The sequence below is a fragment of the Dermochelys coriacea genome, chromosome 1 (genome assembly GCF_009764565.3).
Source record: "Dermochelys coriacea isolate rDerCor1 chromosome 1, rDerCor1.pri.v4, whole genome shotgun sequence".
NCBI classification, from domain to species: Eukaryota; Metazoa; Chordata; order Testudines; family Dermochelyidae; genus Dermochelys; species Dermochelys coriacea.
In genome coordinates, this window is record NC_050068.2 from 26,050,919 (window position 1) to 26,067,653 (window position 16,735).

Genomic DNA, 16,735 nt, shown 5'->3' on the forward strand with positions numbered 1-16,735 from the left:
CCTCCCAAAGTGTAACTGCAGTTAATAAGCATCCTGCAGGATTCTGTGTAAACCATAGTTCTGAATGGTCCCCAGGTTGAACAGTGCATTACAACAATCTCATTCTGAGATGACAAAGGCATGGATAACTGTGGCATAGTCTGTATCACAAAGATGTCCCTGATGCCAGCAGGAGATACCATTCAGCCCCATGGGCCCTCCAGTACCCTTACTCCCTGTGGAAAGCCCTGGACACAGCTTGTGGGCCCTGGCTCAGCATGTCCCAGGGCTTCCTTCCCCCGCCACAGCCCTACAAACCTGCCTGAAGCCTGAGCTTTCCACAGGGGCTGCTGCAGGCCCACAGGGCTGCACAATGAAAGTTGTCCATAAGCAGCATGTTTGATTGCAATAGCTGAATCCCATTAACATGAAAGTCAATGGGATGGGCAAAATATTGCAATTAACTGAAAGTTAATAATGGAATTTCTTATCATCAATCATTGTATTTAGATGGGTACAGCAGAACACTTACCACACCAATGCCTTCAAAAGCAAATATGGCAGTACCAAAAAAAAGTGGATATTTCTTCCAACCAGCCACAGGGGGAAGTTTTCGAGGATCAGATATATCCTGGTGAGAAAAAACACAGCATCATCACATACCATATATCAGCATTACCCAGACTTTTGAAAGCTGAACCCCTCTCCAGGAAAATAAACCCAAACCCATCCTCAAGTTGCAATGGGGGAGGTTTAGATTGGATATTAGGAAAAACTTTTTCACTAAGAGGGTGGTGAAACACTGGAATGCGTTACCTAGGGAGGTGGTAGAATCTCCTTCCTTAGAGGTTTTTAAGGTCAGGCTTGACAAAGCCCTGGCTAGGATGATTTAACTGGGACTTGGTCCTGCTTTGAGCAGGGGGTTGGACTAGATGACCTTCTGGGGTCCCTTCCAACCCTGATATTCTATGATTCTATGATTCTATGATTCCCCGCCCCCAACAACATCACCATGTGGTATTAATAGCCTGCATAGCTTAAAATGTAACCAATAGCTGCTGCTCCTCGCCCACATCTCCTCCTCTCCCCAGCTAGTCCTCTGTCCACTTGCACTTGGGAAATACTGGTGTAGATATTTGTAATATGATAGTTAACATGACACTTTAAATGCCAGCATTCTTTACTCCTGGGGAAATTCTGCACCACTGCACAATGCAGAATTTTACAGAAATTAATGTTCTGTGTGCAGAATTTCCCTTTTTCCCCACAGAAGTGGGCTGCAGAGATGTTGGCTGCCACTAGGGGCCACTGGACCCAGCAGAGCCCAGCTTACAAATAGAAAACAAGGCCAAGAGGAGGGGGAGGGAACTGGAGGGTTCCCAGCAGCTGCAGTTCCCAGCACACCCTGATAAAGAAAGGAGGCAGCATGCAGGAAACTCAATGCAATCCCAGAACCCAATATCTAGCTGTTTCTCCCTCTGGATCCCTGGGCTCTAGGAAGTACGCCGTTGTCAACTTGGGTTGGATGAATTCCTGGAGGTTTCATCACATGAGATTATCTTTAATTAAAGTTTAATCTTTAATTCCTGGAGACTCCAGGAATCCTGGAGGGTTGGCAACCCTACTAGGAGGGTAGCGGGTGAGTGTCTGGGCTGGGGGGGTGTAGCAGCTGGGCTCGGGGAGGGAGGGTGTGAGTCTCTGGAACAGGGGGTGCAGCAGCTGGCCTCTGAGGGTGGGGAAAGGGTGCGAGTATCTGGGCCATGGAGGGCCCCGTGGCTGGCCTCTGGGGAGGAAGGGGCATGAGTGTCTGAGCTGGGGGTGGCCCATGGCTGGTATCTGGTGGGGGGTTGTGAGTGTCTGGCTGCATGGTTGGCTCTGGGGAAGGATGGGGGGGGGGAAGGGGGCCATAGGGGTTTCTTTAACTCTCTACTCCCAAGGAAATTTTAGTGTGTGTCTGCATTGTTACAGACATGCTTGCTGACAGGTATTTTGAAATATATTACCAAAATAATTGAAACTGGCGTGATTATATTGTGTTATATTGACAAATAAAATGTGCACAATCTTGCAGAATTTTCAAATATTGTGCACAAAATTTTTAATTTTTTGGCATAGAATTCCTCCAGGAGTAATTGTTAACTATTATTGGTAACTGAGTTAACATCCTTTGATATGAATGGGGCAGTTCACGTTTAAGGGCTATTGTTTCAATCTCTTTAAACTTGGACAGACATTCCTGCATCAGGGCTGGTCTACACTAAAAAATTAAAAGAAGTACTTGTGGCACCTTAGAGACTAACAAATTTATTTGAGCGTAAGCTTTCGTGAGCTACAGCTCATTTCATTGGATGCATTCAGTGGAAAATACAGTGGGGAGATTTATATACATAGAGAACATGAAACAATGGGTGTTACCATACACACTGTAACGAGAGTGATCAGGTAAGGTGAGATTTACCAGCAGGAGAGCGGGGGGAAAGGAGGGACCTTCTGTAGTGATAATCAAGGTGGGCCATTTCCAGCAGTTGAAAAGAACATCTGAGGAACAGTGGGGGGGGGGGATTAAACATAGAGAAATAGTTTTATTTTGTGTAATGACCCATCCACTCCCAGTCTTTATTCAAGCCTAAGTTAATTGTAACCAGTTTGCAAATTAATTCCAATTCAGCAGTCTCTCGTTGGAGTCTGTTTTTGAAAGGGTTTTTTTTGAAGAATTGCAACTTTTAGGTCTGTAATCGAGTGACCAAAGAGATTGAAGTGTTCTCCAATTGGTTTTTGAATGTTATAATTCTCGACGTCTGATTTGTGTCCATTTATTCTTTTATGTAGAGACTGTCCAGTTTGACCAATGTACATGGCAGAGGGGTATTGCTGGCACATGTTGGGGATTTTGTCCTCACCCATAACTGTTTCACATTTGGGGATAATGTATACCTTCAAATCAGCGGCACTGCTATAGATACTCGCATGGCCCCACAGTATGCCAACATTTTTATGGCTGACTTAGAACAACGCTTCCTCAGCTCTCGTCCCCTAATGCCCCTACTCTACTTGCGCTACATTGATGACATCTTCATCATCTGGACCCATGGAAAAGAAGCCCTTGAGGAATTCCATCATGATTTCAACAATTTCCATCCCACCATCAACCTCAGTCTGGACCAGTCCACGAAAGAGATCCACTTCCTGGACACTACAGAGCTAATAAGCGATGGTCACATACACACCACCCTACACCAGAAACACCTACAAGATCTCTATCAAGCATTCTTACAACCACAATACCCACCTGCTGAAGTGAAGAAACAGATTGACAGACCCAGAAGAGTACCCAGAAGTTACCTACTACAGGACAGGCCCAATAAAGAAAATAACAGAACGCCACTAGCCATCACCTTCAGCCCCCAACTAAAACCTCTCCAACACATCATCAAGGATCTACAACCTATCCTGAAGGACAACCCATCGCTCTCACAGATCTTGGGAGACAGGCCAGTCCTTGCTTACAGACAGCCCCCCAACCTGAAGTAAATACTCACCAGCAACACACAAGAGAACCACTAACCCAGGAACCTAACCTTGCAACAAAGCCCGTTGCCAACTCTGTCCACATATCTATTCAGGGGACACCATCATAGGGCCTAATCACATCAGCCACACTATCAGAGGCTCATTTACCTGCACATCTACCAATGTGATATATGCCATCATGTGCTAGCAATGCCCCTCTGCCATGTACATTGGTCAAACTGGACAGTCGCTGCATAAAAGAATAAATGGACACAAATCAGACGTCAAGAATTATAACATTCAAAAACCAGTCGGAGAACACTTTAATCTTTCTGGTTACTCAATTACAGACCTAAAAGTTGCAATTCTTCAAAAAAAAAAAAAAAGAACATTCAAAAACAGACTCCAAGAAGAGACTGCTGAATTGGAATTAATTTGTAAACTGGATACAATTAACTTAGGCTTGAATAAAGACTGGGAGTGGATGGGTCATTACACAAAATAAAACTATTTCCCCATGTTTATTTCCTCCCTCCCTCCCTCCTCCCCCCGCCCCCCACTGTTCCTCAGACGTTCTTTTCAACTGCTGGAAATGGCCCACCTTGATTATCACTACGAAAGGTTCCCTCCCACTCCGCTCTCCTGCTGGTAAATCTCACCTTACCTGATCACTCTCATTACAGTGTGTATGGTAACACACATTGTTTCATGTTCCCTATGTATATAAATCTCCCCACTGTATTTTGTACTTATGCTCAAATAAATTTGTTAGTCTCTAAGGTGCCATAAGTACTCCTTTTCTTTTTGTGGATACAGACTAACACAGCTGCTACTCTGAAAACTATAAAATTAGGTCAGCTTACCTATGTCCTACAGGACTGTGAAGAATTTCACACTCTGTACGATGTAATTAATGTGACCTGAACCCCAGTGTAGACACTGTTAGGTCAGTGGAAGAATTCTTCCATTGCTGTGTTAAGGTGTATACTGTAGCTACAGCATGGAAGCTGTGCCACTGTAGTGTTTCTAGTGTATATATACCCTCAGTTACACTAGCTTCACATTTTGAAGGTTTTCTTCACAACCATAACCGCTAAAGATTTTTTTTTAAAGTGAAAGCTGAGACTCTGGAGAATATTTATTGGTAATTGCTCCGTCTTTGCCTTTGTCCCAACTCAACCCTCCCACTGGCTGTCTTTCTTGCCAATCAGTGGGGGGCACACATCACACTAGGGGAAATACTGCTGTACATAAAGTAGCACTTGTATTTTTCCAGTATCATCTTACGCCAAAGGTAATCCTGGCAAACTCTTTTGAACTCTGGTGACAGATCTTCTGAGGGTTTTTTTTTTAAATGTGAATTTTTGTTTTCATCCCATGATTCAGCTTGCTTTATACAAATCTCTCAAGGCACATGGCAACAATGTCACTTTTAGTAACATGGCAACAATTCAGTGCATGCAAAAATTATTCAACTGCTTAAAAGCAGAAAGTTTGCAACATGTGATCTAAATGAGAAGTCTGCAAATGTTCAGTACTGTATTTGGAGAGACGCTAGAATTAAGTGTTACAGTTTAAATTGCTGCCCTGTTGAACTGAAGGGACAGGCAGTGGAACAGAATCCCCAAAGCTGCAGGTGACATGCATGGAAGATAACTTTTTCACACTCAAGGGGCAAAAGTTCTTTAAAATGTGTACTTTTTTTCTTTTACTGCCTTAATGGCAGGAGCAATTAGTAGGCATTTTCCTTTCTTTTTTAAAGTCCAATTTCCCATAAACGTCACATCTTTAAAAGGCTCTCTCTCTGCCACTTTTTAAATACCCATTACTTTAATACTTACAGTATAAGCCATGCTGTGTGAAAGTTAGGTTAATAAATATAAATCTAATAGTCATTTGACATTACATACAAATTCCAAATGAGATGTCACATCTTCACAAAACAATTGGTGGATGGGATGTATACTTACTCGAACGATGTACTGGTAAATAATTACCAGGCTGACAGCCATGGAAAGATTGGCAAGGAACGAAAGCACAGACAGGCTCTTAAGGTCACGAATGAAGACCAGAAGGATAATAAATGGCAGAAAACACAGCATGTATATTCGTAAATCAACACTCCTTTTCTCAGAGGGACCACTGGTACTAGTGTCATTCATGGGTACAATCCTGTTCTCCAAAAATCCTTCATGGACCTGGAGGGAAGATGTTTTTAAAAACATCAGCAGCACTGTATTTTATGTTAATGATTATTTTTGTTAAACTTTTAAAATCCCAGCTATAACATTTAAAGGAGCTTAAGGGAGAGTTAGACACCCAACTCCTACTAACTTTCAATGGGAGTTGGACACTTGCCTCCCCAATTTAGTTAAAGCACTAGTCTTGTCTACATTCAAACTTGCACCAGTTTAATTAAACTGTTTTAAACTGGTGCAAACCCAGCTGTCTATATTTTAATTTAAAAGTGGGTTATTTCCGTTCAACTTAAACTTGTTCCCAATCAACTTAAGCTAAACTCAAAAAGCCATTTTATACAGAGATAAAAGTCCATGCAGAGGTTTGCACTTGCTGAATAGAATTAGTTTAGATAAAACAGGTACAATTCTCCTTGTAGTCAAGTCTAAAATATTCCTAGATTCCATATAATAATACAGCAATTTCCCAATGTTATTCAAAAGACTAAGCATGTAAAAATTCACAATTGTTCTTGTACATTAGAAAATATTTAACATGATCAATGGTGTTAAAATTTCTTATATGAAAATCGTATCAATTTATGGCATGAATGCTGTGACCAAAAGCAGTGGTAGGCCAAAGCATTTGAGGTCACAGACTGCATTCCTCAAAACAGTAACAGTTTCATTCCATTTTCTTTAAAAGCTACAGTGGCTTTATCCTATAGAATGGGTGATCTCTTTTTAATCATTTTCCCACCATATTTTTCCATCCTGTACCCCGAGTATCTGATGAGGTTAGTTTGCTCGCATTGCAGAAAGCCTTAAACTTGTAGACTTGAAAAAAGGAATATAAAAAAAATATGTAAAGTTATTAATTCTATGTGATGTAAAAAGAAACAAGCACAACTGAGAAGTCACTGGTCTGAAACTCAAAACAACTGCACACAATAAACTGCCTTCTAAACACCAAGAGAGACAAGGTGGATGAGGTAATATCCGTTATTGGACCAGCTTCTGTTGGTGAGAGAGAAAAACTTGAAAGCTTCTCTCTCTCATCTACAAAAGTTGGTGCAATAAAAGATATTACCTCACCCACCATGTCTCTCTAATATCCTGGGACTGACACAGCTACAACACTACTTCTAAATTCCAAATCAGCCAACCATACTACTGTAGTCACAACCTGAGCATCTAACACAAAACTGTAGCTCAGAGAATGTACTGTGAAATTAGAGCTACGCTAGTCTCACAGATAAAGCATATTTATAATAATACTTGAGCATTATGGTCCTGTTTATCTACTTCAGAGGTGTTAAAAGAATTAATTAGCCAACATTTGAACAATGCTTTTCACATGTGTATTGCTATACAAGAGCTACTTACCTGTACAAAAGGAACAAAGATACCACTGAGTCTCTTAACAGAAAACACTTTCAGCAGTTTACAATGGAAGTATATGTACTAATGAGTACCAGAGTCATGTTCCAGAGTATATGAAGTCACATTAGTACTAAAACAGACAACATGATACAACAGCAATAGTCAATGCATCAGTGCACACACTGAAAGAAAATACAATTTTCTATACTGTAGATGCACTGTTTTCCAGTCATAACTGACATGGTAATCACGTTTCTAATTTAAGCATATTAATAAAGTGCATTGCTATATCGTTAGTGAGTTTTATGGTCATCATCGAGGCCCCTCATAAGTACAGCCATAATGGGTCAGATCAATGGTCAATCTACCAAGTATTCTGTCTTCCAGCAGTGGACGGTGCCAGATGCTTCAGAGGGAATGATCAGAACAGGACAATTTATCGAGTGATCCATGCCCTGGTGTCCAGTCACAGCTTCTGGCAGTCAGATTTTTTGGGATACCCAAAGCATGGGGTTGTGTCCCTGACCATCTTGGCTAATAGCCATTTATGTACCTATCCTCCATGAACTAATCTAATTTGTTTTTGAACCCAGTTATATTTTTGGCCTCCACAACATCCCCTGGGGCAACAAGTTCCACAGGTCGAGTGTGTGTTGTGTGAAGAAGTACTTCCTTTTGTTTGTTTTAAACCTGCTGGCTACTAATTTCATCGGGTGACCCCTGTTTCTTGTGTTATGTGAAAAGGTATGAATAACACTTCCCTATTCACTTTCTCCCCACCCATCACAATTTTACAGACCTCTACCCTATCCTCCCTTAGTCGTCTTTTTTTTTCACCTAAGATGAAAAACCCTAGTCTTTTTAATTTCTGCTCTTATGGAAGCTGTTTTATATCTCAACTCATTTTGTTTCCCTTCTCTGAACCTTTTTCCAATACTAATATAGCTTTTTTGAGATGGGGCTACCAAAACTTCATGTAGTATTCATGGTGTGAGAATAACAGGGACTTGTATAGTGGCATTATGATATTTTCTATCTTAATATCTATCCCTTTCCTAATCATATAATCATAGATTAGGATTGGAAGAGACCTCAGGAGATCATCTAGTCCAACCCCCTGCTCAAAGCAGGATCAATCCCCAACTAAATCATCCCAGCCAGGGTTTTATCAGGCCAGGCCTTAGAAACCTCTAACGATGGAGATTCCATCACCTCCCTAGGCAACCCATTCCAGTGATTCACCACCTTCCTAGTTAAATAGTGTTTCCTAATATTCAGCCTAGACCTTCTCCACTGCAACTTGAGACTATTGCTCCTTGTTCTGTCATCTGCCACCACTGAGAACAGCCTAGCTCCATCCTCTTTGAAACCCCCCTTCAGGTAGTTGAAGGCTGCTACCAAATCCCCCCTCACTCTTCTCTTCTGCAAACTAAACAAGCCCAGTTCCCTCAGTCTCTCCTAGTAAGTCATGTGCCCCAGCCCCTTGATCATTTTCACTGCCCTCTGCTGGACTCTCTCCAATTTCTCCACATCATTTCTGTAGTTGGGTGCCCAAAACTGGACGCAGTACTCCAGATGTGGCCAGATGGTTCCTAATATTCTGTTAGCTTTTTTATTGCCGCTGCACATTGAGCAGATGTTTTCAGAGTTGGAGAACTATCCACAATGACTCCAAAATCTCTTTCTTGAGAGGTAACAGCTAATTTAAACCCAATCATTTTGTATGTATAGTTGGGATTATGTTTTCTGATGTGCATTACTTTGCATTTATCAATATTGAATGTCACCTGCCACCTTCTTGCACAGTCACCCAGTTTTGGGAGATCCCTTTGTAACTTTTCACAGTCAGCTTTGGACTTAACTTTTGTATTTTATGCAAAAACTTTGCTACCTGTTTATCCCTTTTTCCAGATCATATATGAATATGCTGAACAGAACTGGTCCCAGTACAGATCCTTGGGGAACCCCACTATTTACCTCTCTCCACTGTGAAAACTGATCAAATATTCCTACTCTTTGCTTCCTATCTTTTAACCAATTACTGATCCATGAGAGGACCTTCCCTCTTATCCTACGTCTGCTTACTTTGCCTAAGAGCCTTTGGGGAAGGACCTTGTCAAAGGCCTTCTGGAAATCCAAGTACACTATACCCATTAGATCAACCTTGTCTCTATGTTTGTTGATCCCCTTCAAAGAATTCTAAGCAATTGGTGAGGCATGATTTCCCTTTACAAAACCCCTGTGACTCTTCTCCAACATTTCATGTTCATCTATATGCCTGATAATTCTGTTCTTTACTATAGTTTCAATCAAGTCTGGAGCCTTTTTTAAAAAATGCCATTTCATTAGTAATACTCCAGTCATCTGGCACAGAAGCTAATTTAAGCAATAGGTTACATACCATAGTTACCAGTCCTGCAATTTCATATTTGAGTTCCTTCAGAGCTTTTGGGTGAATACCATTGAGTCCTGGTGATTTATCACTATTTAAATTTATCAGTTTGTCCCAAAACCTCCTCTTTTGACACCTCAATCTGGGGCAGTTCCTCAGATTTGTCACCTAAAAAGAATGGCTCAAGTGTGGGAATTTCCATCACATCCTCTGCAGTGAAGATCAATACAATGAATTCATTTAGCTTCTCCACAACTGCCTTGTCTTCCTTGACTCCCTCAGGTATATTCCATTACAAGATGGACCTAAATTCTTCAGCAAGGGCCTCTAGTTTCCACAGCATTCAAGTGAAGCAGACTAGAAAGCTTGTGGCAGCTTTAGATAGGTTTAGATAGCTTTAGATAGTCTCCCGTGTTATTTATTTTGATGCCAAATGTCATTTGTATTAGTTTGCCGCAACACATTCAGTCTACACAGCTGCAGGGTTTTGTAACTAATTAATAACTATACTAAATGGGCTTTATTTGTTTGGGTGGTGAAGTGGAAGAAAGGCAGAGCTAGAGATTTTGGTAGTTGAGCGGTTATGAGCATCTGGACAGGAACGGGAGACAGTTTGGGGCTGTAAAGCAAAGGTTCCCTTAATCCACCCAGCAATATTGTTAATCTGTCCAACTATACTCTTAGCCCAGCAGAAGAATCTGTCCTATCTCGGGGCCTCTCCTTTTGCCCCTCCACCCCCACGAACATGATACAGTCCTGTGGTGACCTAGAATCCTATTTTCGACGTCTCCGACTCAAGGAATATTTCCAACACACCTCTAACCAACGGATTAACCCACAGGGACCTTCCTACCAACGCTACAAAAAGAAGGATTCTGGGTGGACTCCTCCTGAAGGTCGAAATAACAGACTGGACTTCTACATAGTGTGCTTCTGCCGACAAGCACGGGCTGAAATTGTAGAAAAGCAGCATCACTTGCCCCATAACCTCAGCCGTGCAGAACACAATGCCATCCACAGCCTCAGAAACATCTCTGACATCATAATCAAAAAGGCTGACAAAGGAGGTGCTATCGTCATCATGAATAGGTCAGAATATGAACAAGAGGCTGCTAGGCAGCTCTCTAAAACCACTTTCTACAAGCCATTACCCTCTGATCCCACTGAAGGTTACCAAAAGAAACTACACCATCTGCTCAAGAAACTCCCTGAAAAAGCACAAGAACAAATCCACACACACACACCCCTGGACCCCCGACCTGGGGTATTCCATCTGCTACCCAAGATCCATAAACCTGGAAATCCTGGATGCCAAATCATCTCAGGCATTGGCACCCTGACAGCAGGATTGTCTGGCTATGTAGAATCCCTCCTCAGGCCCTACGCTACCAGCACTCCCAGCTATCTTCGAGACACCACTGACTTCCTGAGGAAACTACAATCCCTCGGTGATCTTCCTAAAAACACCATCCTGGCCACTATGGATGTAGAAGCCCTCTACACCAACATTCCACACAAAGATGGACTACGAGCCATCAGGAACAGTATCCCCAATAATGTCACAGCTAACCTGGTGGCTGAACTTTGTGACTTTGTCCTCACCGATGCACTGATGCATCCGATGAAGTGAGCTGTAGCTCACGAAAGCTTATGCTCAAATAAATTTGTTAGTCTCTAAGGTGCCACAAGTACGCCTTTTCTTTTTGCATATGGCAGGCTCTTTATAAAATATTTGTCAACTTTTTGTTTTGCAAGATAGCAAGACAGCAAACAACATAGGAAAATCTAAAGTTTTTTTGAGAAAGTACAAGGTTTTGGCCAAGATTTTGAAAATCAGAAGTCCTGAATACCCAACTGCTCCCATTAAGGCAAATTTTAAAAAATATTGGCCTTTCTGCTCATTTTTCTTCATTGAAAATTGACCATTTATTCACCACCATTTTGTATTATTTAACTCAATGATTTGTGGATGCAGGCTGTACAAGAAATACTACAGCAAATAAAGTTTCACAATTGAAAGGACTCAGCTGATGCAGCATATGAAAAGTTATGTTTACAAACATTTATCTGGCATCCACCACCCCAGTAACTGGGACTCCGAAGTGGTTAAGGATCAAAGGTTTGTGTGAATTATTTACTTTATGCACAGATATTCCTGACCCTCTATGTCCCCACCGGAGCTCTATTTATCATTTATGTGATAACACTGAAATAACTGAAGAGTGATGCCACTCCAGCAAGATACCATAGGGTATGTCTACACTGAAATTAAACACCCCTGGCTGGCCCGTTTCAACTGGCTCAGGCTTGTGAGGCTCAGGTTGCAGGGCTGCAAAACTGCATTGTAGACTTTTGGTCTTGGGCTGGAGCCCAGGCTCTGGGATTCTCCCCTCTCGTGGGGTCCCAGAGCCCGGACACCAGCCCAAGCCCAAATGTCTACACCGCAATTTTACAGCCCCATAGCCTAAGCCCTTTGAGCCCAAGTCAGCTGGCACAGGCCAGCCACAGGTGTTTAACTGAAGTAAGACATACACAGAGAGACTGGTCAGCCTTTGTGACAGGCTCTGGTTCAAGCATTCCATTTTTATTATGGAGATAATAGTAGCAACTGTTTACACCAGCCTCAGCCTCAAATTTGGCACAATTACTCTTCACTGGACCACTGAAATTTCCATGTAACATTTAAAGAAAAATATTTACTAACTCTGTAGAGGAAATATTTTAAAAGGCTACTTAACTAATATTTCCCTTCCATTTTCCCTCTACACATTTCTTTGGATTCCACTAGCTAAACAATGGCAGTTCCCACACAATCATATTCAGCTAACATCTCCAACATAAGCCAATTTTGAAATTTTAAAATTAACACACAAGTTATTCCCCCGTTCGATATAACCAATTTGAGCTACACTAAGATTAGCCATTGGAACTGTCCAACTCTGTCAGCTACATCCATTTTCAACATCTTGCTTCCCCAACTCACCATCTCCACTCCTTCCAGAGACCGCAGGGAGCTACGCTACATAGCAGGGGATAGGGGAAGATTGATAATGGGGCTTTGAGGGAGGGCAAGAAAGGAGAATGAGGTTTGTATGTGGGGGGAAGGGCTGACTGGGTTTGGGGAGCACAGCTGTATAGGAGATCCCCGTGCCTTTGCACCAAGACTGATATCAATGCAGAGACATGTGGCTCCCTAGTGCTTCAACCTCAGCTCTCCATTACACCACACAGCAGCACCAGGGAAGCCAAGCTTGGAAATATCAGCTGTTCAAGGGATCACCATGTGTTGCTGTGCCAGTGCCCTGGGGGGGCCAGAACAGCCAAGTCAGGAGTCCTTCAAACTAATGCTTTGTGAGGAGGAAGCAGTGTCATGGGTGAGGTCATGAGGAGAGGAAATCAAGGTGGTAGCATTGGGTGCAAGAGTTGGGTGAGAACTAATTATTCCGTGGCTTTTAATGCTTGTGTTAATGGTATGTGCAACTAAGCAACTTAAATGCTTTTACACAAAGTTTGGCTTTGGGGAGAATCAATGTATTATATATTTAAAGTAGTACCAATTTAGGTCCTTTGGTGCCCTCTACAGGACGGAGTTCTGCAATATAGATCTTTGTGGCTGTGAAGGAGACAGCTCTTATCTCCTTATCATACCATGGAAGAGAAGAACTTCAATTCAAATCAAATTAATTGAAAAGTGAAACCTCTGAATTTTTGATAAGTTTGATTCAATTACAGAGTACATTTCATATTTCCTTGTGGCTGATTCTCTTGCCTAGGATGAATTTGTTACTGGATCTCTCCCCAAGGTTAAACTCCTGGGGGAAGGTAGCAAAGTATTTCTTGTGAAGGCCCCTCTGTCTGAAATCCTGTAATAAATGAGGACCCAATTTTAATGGCCTTTAGAAGTGATGCAAGACACATCTGATTAGTCTTGTTTTTGCTTATAGGATCATTAACTAGGAAGATGTCATTGGTAGGCAGCAATGGGTCTGCTTACCTATTTGATGGCAATTGTTTGGACTTGAACTTTATACTATGATGGATGCAATAAAAATTCACACTGAGAGAGTGGAGCCAGAGAAGGAAAAGACATACTACTGAAAATAATATGCACGCTGAGATTACGAGGCATTAGAATGGTAAAATACATTTTTATAATATGGTCTCACAACTACTGAATATCAGGAGCAGAGGCCCAAATCATAGAATATAAAAACTGCATATGCAGATACTTTGCACTTTTATAGCAACTTACATCAAAGGATCTTAGATCACTTCCCACAACACTCCTAAGAGAAAGGTAAGATACCTCGGGACCATTTCAGCCACCAATGAAGTATAACCAGTAGCAGTTTCAAAGCATACAGCTGTATTGCAGAATTGTCTAAAATAGGACATTAAGAACATCATATCTGATTGAAATTGGAGCGGGATTGTAGGGTAATTACCTGAGCTGAAAATTGTCAAGAAGCCCATGTTTAATGCCTCCATTCATTTGTGGGGAATGTGGGACCTTGTAGAAATGTAATGTAGTCAGGATCTAACTTTATGTCTCATCTAAGAGATAATGGTTCTTTGGGTAACAGTTCAGCACATTGCAAAAGTGTACAGTGCCATCTGCTGAATATCACCTGCAGCTCTCAGGTGTCTCATGGAGATCTCCCATCCTAGTACTGAAATGGCCCAACCTTACTTAGCTTTTAGAGTCTAGCAGGATCACAGCATTACCGCAGGGCTGGTTGTTACTGAAGCAGAACAGCCTCATAATCTACACGTAAATCAACCATTCCCATTTCACTCAGTGATACCTTAAATTTGTGTGGAGGGAGGCTTCAGACACTTGCTGGAAGATATCATTAACCATAAACAATGTTGTCCATCTTCCCCAGTTCTTTACAGAATGCCTTTCCAATTGCCTAACAGCTTTTTCCGTCCTCTGAGATGTGGCTCACACTGCTGCAGAGCTCAGAAAATAAACTGCTTTGCATGTGGGCTCACAGAAAGTACATAACTATAGTTAACTACAATCTTCAGAGCAGGGACTGTGTCTTTCTCTGCATTTGGAAACTTCCTAGCACTATTTTGGACATTACTGCAAACTAAATAATATATAACAATTGCTACATATTGAGAGCAAGGTTGGGCCCAAGATCTGGATATGGAAAGAATATGTGTATACTGTACAAGAGATTACACACATTTTGGAGCACAAATCCTAAGAGTTTATGGTACACTACTTATTTTGTGCATGAAGAAACCATTATCTTATTGTAAAATTTGGCAGAACTCCTCTTATCTTTCTAACACTGTTTAGTTGTGTGTAAAATAATTACGTCCCATGGTTAAATTGTGAGATTAAGTGTTGAAATTTAAGAAAAACTGGAGGTCAATGATGTTGCAGCTGCTTACACAAGCGCTGGATTTGGTTTAACCTACAAAGCAAGTGGATCACTTTCCACAAAAGTTAATTAGTGAGGTATCTTTGGGGGAAAGCAAGGTAGAGTTTACACTGTATATATTTTCATTATGTGCATTATATGAATGGTATATTTGACATGGATGCAGAAAGGAAATAAAGCTGGAAATAAAAAGCTGCAAACAAAATTATTCCCATACAATGCTTTTACTCACTTGTTTCACATTTTCTGCTAAGAACACAACATAAACGCTGCAAAATCCCAGCTGTGTAATCACAAGAAAAAAGTCAACGATACACCTAGGTGGGAGAAAAAACACACACACACACATTGAAGTTATGATATAAAAAGGGTTTTCAAACAATTAACCCATTTCCAAATGACATACATCTAGTGCTCCTTTTTATAGTGAGGTGGAAACAACAGTTTCAAAACACCAGGTTAAAATCTGGGGCACTGCAAAGCAGGTTCTTCTGCAAATGAAACATTGCATTCCTATAAAATAATCACCAAAAAATCTGAAAAAATTAATTCATGTTTTATACAATAACCAAAACACACTGCACACTATTGCTGCATCCTTGAAAATAGTAGGGCAAAGACATTTTCCTTGTGGAAAGAAGAAATTCTTTATATATGCTTATTAAAACAAATATTTATATTTAACAGCTCTAAAGTTTTGGATTTCATTATTATCTCACAATACCATAACCATTATTTAGTATGCGGCATTATGACTCTATTTTACAGATGGCAAAGGAAAATGACTGAGTTTCTCAAAGGGGAAAAAAATTCAGAGACAGACAACAAGCTATTAACATTTTTGTTTCATTACCATGAAATATAATAAAGATTGAACATCAAATGCAAAATGCAGAGTAAAGACACGTCAAAGAATAGGTAGCTCCCTTTCAGGATGGATATATTATACCAATCATTTAAGTATGCACTACAGAGTTGCTTAGAGTGAACCTTAATATGGAGAAATGTGTTTGTGGTAAAACAGAACTGAAATCCTAAATTGTTTCAATACATTAGAATGTGCAGAATGCGATTCTGGTTATACCAAATTTCTGCTTATAGAGTGAAACTGAAGTAAATTTTCTCCCACAGAACTTTAAAACTAAGTGCTTGACTGTGGGAATTACACTCTCACCCCTTCCACACAAGATGTATAAAGATTTTGCTAATCCACAGAAAGCAATATCATGGTAGAAAGATAAAATTCTAATGTTTCACAGTTTATCCATTCCTTTTAATATGTCATTTATTAACTTAAATGCTGCAACAATCTTACCTTCCCCAGGAAGCTCTTTTTTGAAGGATGTTTAGGGGCCCTACTTCCATGGCGTAACTAACTGTGTCACTATACCCTAATGAGGTCTTTTTCAATCTGAAATGAAAGAACATAGAGAAGTTGATAGAAAATATCAAGGCCTAAAATATGATATTCTCTGCCAGAGCTTGAAAATTTGTGGACTTTTAGCATCTAAGCCATGATTCTGGTCCCAGTTAAGTCAATAGTGCAGGATCAGGTTTTTAAAGCACAAGTTTCTTTTGGCATATCTACAAAAGTACTTACTGCACGGCACAGTGGGGTGTAAATCTACAGTGCTCCACCATGCCGTGCACTGTCCACATAGACCCAGCTGATGCAATCTAAAAAGTTCTCAATAATTTTGAGAGTATGTTAGTATGCGGCATGCTGAACCACCATAGATTTACACTTCAGCTTGTCATGCAGTAGGTGCTCATGCAAACATACCCTGAGGGAACTGGTCTCCAGAAGGCATGAATCCAAACATGGTGACCGACTTTGGGATTCTGGTGAGAGGTACAGCTCCATCACACTTAAAAGTGAACTCTTTGCCTTATATCTA

At 40.9% G+C, this 16,735-nt stretch overlaps 1 protein-coding gene across 1 annotated transcript in view; it reads right to left on the minus strand.

The window, feature by feature from the left end:
- Positions 1-16,735, minus strand: part of SLC36A4 (solute carrier family 36 member 4) — a 260,786-nt gene that overhangs the window by 210,333 nt on the left and 33,718 nt on the right. The window contains exons 5-8 of the mRNA XM_038415846.2: positions 16,153-16,248; positions 15,070-15,154; positions 5,460-5,687; positions 512-610 (exon numbers count right to left, since the gene is read on the minus strand). Coding sequence (XP_038271774.1) covers positions 512-610; positions 5,460-5,687; positions 15,070-15,154; positions 16,153-16,248 — 508 coding nt within the window. The remainder of the gene's footprint in view (positions 1-511; positions 611-5,459; positions 5,688-15,069; positions 15,155-16,152; positions 16,249-16,735) is intronic.